At 46.9% G+C, this 8,018-nt stretch overlaps 1 protein-coding gene across 1 annotated transcript; it reads right to left on the reverse strand.

The window, feature by feature from the left end:
• Positions 1–2,407: 2,407 nt before the first annotated feature.
• On the reverse strand, positions 2,408–6,052 carry actb2 (actin, beta 2). Its single transcript, XM_037256021.1, has 6 exons — positions 5,903–6,052; positions 4,602–4,731; positions 4,283–4,522; positions 3,530–3,968; positions 3,274–3,455; positions 2,408–3,187 (listed from the first exon to the last, which is right to left on the reverse strand). The coding sequence occupies exons 2-6, from the start codon at positions 4,722–4,724 to the stop codon at positions 3,044–3,046; spliced, it is 1,128 nt and encodes a 375-aa protein (XP_037111916.1). The 5' UTR covers positions 4,725–4,731; positions 5,903–6,052; the 3' UTR covers positions 2,408–3,043.
• Positions 6,053–8,018: the final 1,966 nt, after the last annotated feature.

Below are 8,018 nucleotides of genomic sequence, written 5' to 3' on the forward strand. Positions count from 1 at the left end.
AGCAGCAATAAATAACACATCTTCTATGTGACCCCACCCATTCTGCTCACACACTTACTTGCATGCCCACGGGGCCAACTCCTTCCTTCGCCATCTCATGCTCCAGTCCGTACCGTTATTGTTATTGAAGCAAGTACCACTGCATTGCAGCACGACTAATCTGAGGAAGCCTTAATTGTAGCACGGCGTTTTTGTTTCGAAATAGGCTGAAAGATACAAAACACATGAATTGAATAAACAGAGTGACACCAACCCCCCATATGAAGCAATTCAACATTCATACACTGGTCTCATGGGGTAGCTGTCAATCACCAGATGGTGCCTTGCAGGGTTTTACTGGAGGTGGCTGGGTGGTGCTGGAGAACTAACACACACACACGGTCGCACTGAGTAGTCATGTTACAAAAATACATAGCGATACTTCATTCGTATCAAGTGTAGAAAATTGACAGTTGCATGTCAGGTCTTGTGTTCCTGTCGGTGCACAAAGTGCACCGTCACAGCTCTGAGAAAGCACAGGGGCTTCCTCAAAAAGCGACAATCGGCAAACCGCAACACATGTCATGCTGCGGTGCAGTGCGGTACAGTAGTCAAAGGTACCAAAAGCTTTACTTCCTGATATTCTTTCCATTTTCTTTTATTTGCTCAGAATTTCCCATTAGGTTTGCGCTTGTATTTGTGTTTCTTCTATTAGCGCAATCCTCATTGCTCCTGTAATTATCTTCAACATGCTGCTTCCATTACTGTCTTATTGTTGCCAGGCAACAGATAGATATTAGACTTTCCAGCTCACTGCTTTTCGCTTTGAAAGCTGCAATAATCAAGACACTCAATCGGGAATCATCAGTACCAAATAACTAAGGCCCATAAGCAATCTATTTGTTCCAATTTAACATTCTCTAGTAGTGCTGGCTCCCATGCAGTGTTGTTGGATTAATAGACTGTTTTTGGTCACTTAACATAGCCCGGCCGGCCGGCCGGCCGGCAGGTCACTCTATCAAACAAAACCACTGCTGCTACTTTGCATGAGACAGACTACTATTTACGCTCATTTAGCCCAAATCGTCAATGAAAGGAATATGCGTGTTTTGGGAATGTGGAAGGAAGAAAGAGTGCAGCAAAAACCTACCCAAGAACATGCAGGTCAAACACACCAACTCCAAAATTGGAACGCAAACGGTGAGGCACATACAATGGAGGAGCGAGGGCAAAAAAGTGGAGCAAGGCTAGCAAGTTTTACAACTTCACATCTGCTTGCTAGCATTCAATCCAATTAATATTTAGAAACACTTAACTGCGGGGGTGGTGCATTTTCTCCATTGAATATATAGCCTTGAGACAAACTTGAGGAAAATCAACAGCATTATTGTTTGGCCTTCTTCTACCAAACACGGTCCGTGTGGTGCATTAGCTTCATCTGGTGGTGGAAATGAGTACTGCATCTTCAATGGCCACAGATTTTGCAGCTGAAACAAATAAATCGACGACCACACCAAATTGTCATTGCGTCTTAAAAAAATGTTAATAGGTGGAGCACACCAGAAACATTTGCGTACACTACACGCCCCAGCAAGCACCGTTCCCCCGCTCGTGAGTGTTTTGCTGGCGGGGCAGTAAAAGGATACGAGAGGGAGGGGAAGCAGTCTCAGCACAATCATAGGGCGGTGGGGGCTGCAGTGGAATAGAATACATTTCCAATCGTGAAAGCCACTTCACACACACAGGCTAAGTGAATGCAGACGGCATCCTGCATGGATGAACTCCGAAAAGCAACACAAAGCTCTGCTTATGTATGCATCTGCTATATAAATGCGCGTCCACGTCCATTGGTGTTTCCTCATCAGCCATCTGGGATGATCATTCATCATCAGGTCCACTGCAGCGGCACCGATCTTCATAAGATGTTATTCGAACTATTGCTGGATACATGTTGCCATTGCGATGAGGGTGTGGGTATGGTCATCCATCGTATCCTACTTTGTAAAATGTCATTTGCCACCGTTCGTGTTGTGCCATTTTCTCCTGAATGCATTGATGCTTTAAGTCCTAACCATTCAGTTCAGGGACATATGGTTTCGATTTTTCTAATTGCACGTTGTCTGACAGGGTACTTAGACTGTATTGAGCTGGTATTGAATCTATAGCGCTACCGGGTGGTCAAACTATGCAACTACATGCATTACGTGAATGTTGAAGGGAGAGTATTTTAATTACTGAAGCGAATATAATTCGGGTGTAGTCCTCCAGTAGAGTTAATCTATTTATTCCAGAATATCTTTACTCTGTACTGTCCTAAGGTGTGTATTGTATTTTCTAAGAGTAGCCTATTTGCAAAGATGAATGTTTGACTAATTACATTTGCATGACATGTTTTGCACACAAAAAAATTATAAAGAACACCAAGGCATTTTCTGGTCTGAACACATGTGCACTTTATTGGGATAGTCAGTGTACTCGTCTGGCACCCCACCACCTCTGGACCCCTTGCCCCACCACCCTGGGGATGAAACGGCCAACAGGGGGACGAACAGGTCACAACTGGGTTTTGCATAACAAAAAAAAAAAGAAAAAAAACAGGACCAAGATATTTTTAAGGCTGAAAGTACAAAAACCCAGACATAATTTACATACAAGCGATACTACCACCATGTTAAGTATGCACCAACCCACTGGGCAGCCTTCACAGAGGCGAATACGTGTCTGGACAACGCAGTTACCATTTGAAAACATGTCGTATGCAGTTAAACAGACATTTGGAATGACTCAAAGAAATACATGTACATTTAAGTCCCCAGATGCAACTGCAGAAACCCTGGGGTGCTTTATTGAACCTTGCCAAAACACATTACTGTCACCATCGTTCCAGTTTCTTTTTTTTTTTTTTTTAATCCTGAGTCAAGCGCCAAAAACTAACAGAAGCCATGCCAGTGAATTGGTCAACAGGCTCTGCGCTTGAATATGTATGAGAATGTTGTGGTCGTTTTGCACAGAGCTGAAAATGTTGGGCATTTGGTCGGGGGGGAGGGGAGGAGGAACAGTCTGTTTAGAAGCATTTGCGGTGGACGATGGAGGGGCCGGACTCGTCGTACTCCTGCTTGCTGATCCACATCTGCTGGAAGGTGGACAGAGAGGCCAGGATGGAGCCTCCGATCCAGACGGAGTATTTGCGCTCAGGTGGGGCAATGATCTGCACAGAGGAAGACACAAAATGACAGTTAGCTACGCCTCCGGCAAATTTTCAATCGCATTTGACTACAGGAGCAGTTTCCTCACCTTGATCTTCATGGTGGATGGGGCCAGGGCTGTGATCTCCTTCTGCATCCTGTCGGCAATGCCGGGGTACATGGTGGTACCGCCGGACAGCACAGTGTTTGCGTACAGGTCCTTACGGATATCGACATCGCACTTCATGATGCTGTTGTAGGTTGTCTCGTGGATGCCACAGGACTCCATACCTAAGAGCGCAAGCAATGGTTAGTTAAGCAGGCAAGGGGGGAAAATGCAAGTCAGGCTTTGACTGTGAACATACCAAGGAAGGAAGGCTGGAAGAGCGCCTCGGGGCAACGGAACCTCTCATTGCCGATGGTGATGACCTGTCCGTCGGGCAGCTCGTAGCTCTTCTCCAGGGAGGAGGAGGCGGCGGCAGTGCCCATCTCCTGCTCGAAGTCCAGGGCGACGTAGCACAGCTTCTCCTTGATGTCACGCACGATTTCCCTCTCGGCCGTGGTGGTGAAGGAGTAGCCGCGCTCTGTCAGGATCTTCATGAGGTAGTCTGTGAGGTCGCGGCCAGCCAAGTCCAGACGCAGGATGGCGTGGGGCAGGGCGTAACCCTCGTAGATGGGCACCGTGTGGGTCACACCATCACCGGAGTCCATGACGATACCGGTGGTACGACCGGAAGCGTACAGGGACAGCACAGCCTGGATGGCGACGTACATGGCGGGTGTGTTGAAGGTCTCGAACATGATCTGCAGGGGTAGAAGAGGACACGTTGAGAACGGCGCTCATAATGAGGCTTCCGTTAACCTTTGGTGACCACTGCATTTCTACATGCAATATAAAAAGTGAGGATCAGACTCAAGTTAGTAGAAACAAGGTGCCGAAATGATCATTCCTTCACACTTGTGCATGTCACGCTACAACATGTTCAGCTAAAGAAAGACACAGTCAAGAGACCTGTTGATGACAGATCATCTCATAGAAAGATCCTGGAGAGAAGGAGGAAGGTCAAATTGGAGGGAGAGGAAATGTGGTGAATTCCTAAAGTGTCTTGCGCTCATACCTGGGTCATCTTCTCCCTGTTGGCTTTGGGGTTCAGGGGGGCCTCTGTGAGCAGGACGGGGTGCTCCTCAGGGGCAACTCTCAGCTCGTTGTAGAAGGTGTGATGCCAGATCTTCTCCATGTCATCCCAGTTGGTCACAATACCGTGCTCAATGGGGTACTTCAGGGTGAGGATACCCCTCTTGCTCTGGGCCTCGTCACCAACGTAGCTGTCCTTCTGTCCCATGCCGACCATGACTCCCTGAAAACAAAAAGCCAAACATTACTACCAATGTCCTAAACATGTTGGATTATTTCTCATCTAAATTCGTGTTGCTCACCTGATGCCTGGGGCGGCCGACAATGGAGGGGAAGACAGCACGAGGAGCGTCATCGCCAGCGAATCCGGCTTTGCACATTCCGGATCCGTTGTCAACAACCAGTGCGGCAATTTCATCTTCCATGGCTGAACTGCAAAGAAAGGGGGAAAACAAAAAGCCATTAGCACCCAAGCAGATCCTGAGATCCTTCCTGATTTGTCACCCCTGCCACTTCCTGCTTGCGTAAGAAAGTGACACACAAACGGCCACTAGGGGGAGCGCACGAGTCAAATTCTTGTGGCCAGACAAAAGGAAGTGGCGCTGTGTGCTCTTGTTACCATATAAGGGCATGGTTCGGGTTTTGAGCTGCTTTGCCGCTACCGCCGCCATGGCGCAAAGCCAGGGCGTACTGAGATCACTCAACTGGTACTGCGGCGACCACTCCCTCAATCCATTGTTACGTCGTCCCTCTCTCGTTGCCCCTTTTTTGGGGGAGGGGGATTCGCTAGTAACTCAATAACCTGTCATCACTCATTGCTACTCTTATTAGGAAATATTTTTGATAAGTTGACACCATCTAACTGTAGCCGACGGCACCGGCAGACGAGTCATGCTCTTGAATTAAGTCAAGACCATGCCATTTCCCCGAAAGCCACGCCTTAAAATAATTGACTTGAAATGTTACCTTATTTTTGCAGTACGCATCACAAATTACACGGTGAATGCACAGAGCTTGATTAAAATTGCCAATCAGTAGCAGGAAGCGAAACTCTTTGAACTGATGACGAATAAAGGGCGGTGGCAGGTAGCACGATGGCGGCGCGCTAAGCTAAAAATGCTAAAGTAGGTCACACCCCGCTGCAGCGCGCACAAAGGAGCAGCCGGGGTCCAGACACCCTCCACACCAATTAATAACCACGACGCCAACCATTAAGCCGGAAAACCCCCAGACCGGATACTTGCAAGGTTACGACGTTAAATACACGTTAAGCCACCGCTTAACGCAAGTCACAAGGTTGCATTCATCATAAGCCGGTTACAAAGCTGATTCAAAAGTGCAGCGAAGCCAAGGCCGGCTATAGCTAGCCGTTGGCCTTGAAGATCAGTTGGAAATTTTCAAAATAAAACAAAAGCTAGAAATATGCACTAAACATTGGCTTGACTAATTCAAACTTTTAACTGCCTTAAGTTATATAGTGTGCACACAATAGAGCCTCGTGGTACCAAACAGTTGTCAAACTCGTTATATGACTTAAAATATTTGGCACAAGGCAATCATAGCATCGTAAAGAGACAGAAAGAACAACATTGTGTTTCTTTACCTTTAGGTGGGGGGTTTTCGCTTTAAGGAAAGGTGTTTCAGGCAAATGATATCCCGCACAAGCTGCGTGTGACGGTGCTCAGAGTGAATCAGCTAGTACTGGGATCGCGGCTTTTATACCGCCTTCGCGGCCCGGCTCATGCCATATAAGGTAAACTTTGGGAATCGCGCTTTCTGATTGGTCCAGCGTCATGCACCGGGCACGTCGCGTGCACGCCGCGCTGCACTGGGCGCTAGCGATTTGAGGGCGACGAGAAAGAGGGAGGCGATCATGGCTGAAGGCTTGAAGAACACCAAGTGGGAATGGATTGATGTGGAGAACATAGCTAGCATAATCCCGCCATTAGAGCATTTGACACGTTTCACAAGCATGAAGAGGTCATTTTCACATGAAGTGGACAAGACTGGAAAGTCGAAATGACACATCAGATTGATCATGAGCTGATGCTGGTTACTGTGCGCTTTTGCAAAGCGGGCGTGGGGTCTCACAGTGAGACAGCATCTCCGGGTGACTAGCATGACACAGAGGGTGACTCGGGAATGACCACATTTGTAGGCCACCCCCTTTCACCTCTATGCCAAGGCCAGCCTGCCTGCCTGTCTGCCTGCCTGCCTGCTTGCTTGCTTGCTTGCGGCTAATTCTCAATGAAAGCTATCTGTGATCACATGATATTCCCATTTCAAGCAGTTTTAAATCATTGATAGACACAGCCCTTCTATCTGGTACCCCAAGTGCAATCACAGCCAGGCAACAAAGCATCGACTTTACTACCTCCATCTCTTTAACACTTCCTCTTCCTCTCACTGCATTGCAACCATTTCAATGCCTTGTCCACTATTTCTCTTTGCGTCAAGCTCGTTTTAAATTGATAATTGTCCTCATATGAACAACCTTTGAATCAGCAACAGTACAAGCCAAGAGAAAACCGCACACAGACAATCTTTGGCACAATAATGACCAATCTCGAGTTAACTCTGTAGACAGCAGACTAGCGTTAAGTTTATGGGTAGAAAGAGACATGTTTGAGATGTCCAAAGGTCGACGGGGACCACATATTGATTTACAGGCCTCAGAGTCACAGGTTGAGCCACTACTGCAATAATCCTAGAATGTTATGGGGATGCTATTAATGTGACTTGTGATCATGACAAACGCTGAGAAGAGGATTCCTCCTCTGTGTTAGCGCCATGATAGAGTAAAAAGGATTGGCTGGCAAATGTTTAACCAGGCAAGAGGGAGTGCCCCCGAGGTTTCCACGGATATGTGCTTGACTCATGCTTCCTTTAGAGCCCACTTTGATAATGATATTAGATTCCCTGAAAAAAAAGACATTTTGTTACTCAGTGAGTGTTAGCGATAAGGCCTGGGTGCTATTTATACATGAAAGTGGTGTGCTATCAGCTCCTCTTCAAGAGAATTTGATCCATCCAAGTGTTGGGCTTAAGTGTCCTGAGTGGGCTCTTCTCGCATGTCATAACAGTGTGTGAGAATATTTACAAGCTGACTGCCAGCTGACGTCCCTTGCCCCCAACCTGCCATGGGTAAAGCAGCAGAATATTTCAGCAGTTTACACAAGCCAGTCAAATGGGTTTCATGGCCACTTGTTGGTGATTGTGCCCATTTGCAATTTAATGAACTGGGGTCCTGGTACATACATTTATTTAATGACAGGTGATTTGTCACGTTAATGTGTAACAAAGCACGTGTATTGATATGAGTGCGCAACTCAAAGGGCAACAGCCAATAATAAGCACAAGCCCATTCTGATGACAGTGCACGTGTTTGGATTCTGACAGCAAAGTGAGCCTTGCTTTGTCAGCCAAACAATATATAACCAACGACAAGAGCCGCAGACGCGCGCACAAACAAATATGCGGTGCGGCTCCAATACCAAAACAGTTTCACAGTGATTTATTGAAATGGATGTTGCGACACCCTCGTGCCGGGTCATCAGCTTGAGCCAAACAAGCAAACTAACCAGCTTGGCAGCCAGTACATTCATTCACTGCCACTCCCTGCCTCACGTCACGCACTTGGTTGTAGTTTGCTGTTCTTCTGCAATGGCAAACGGCTCTTTGATATCAGTATTTTCAAAGAAAATTTATTTACATAAGGT

The sequence above is a fragment of the Syngnathus acus genome, chromosome 8 (assembly GCF_901709675.1).
Source record: "Syngnathus acus chromosome 8, fSynAcu1.2, whole genome shotgun sequence".
Taxonomy (NCBI): domain Eukaryota; kingdom Metazoa; phylum Chordata; class Actinopteri; order Syngnathiformes; family Syngnathidae; genus Syngnathus; species Syngnathus acus.

What these genes read in the sequence shown, in the direction of transcription:
- actb2 (XM_037256021.1), bottom strand. Translation starts at nt 4,724, where the DNA reads ATGGAAGATGAAATTGCCGCACTGGTTGTTGACAACGGATCCGGAATG. An exon ending in ACAGGGAGAAGATGACCCAG is followed by an intron (nt 3,969 to 4,282) that starts GTATGAGCGCAA and finishes CTACCCCTGCAG; the next exon opens with ATCATGTTCGAGACCTTCAA. An exon ending in CTTCCAGCCTTCCTTCCTTG is followed by an intron (nt 3,456 to 3,529) that starts GTATGTTCACAG and finishes TTGCGCTCTTAG; the next exon opens with GTATGGAGTCCTGTGGCATC.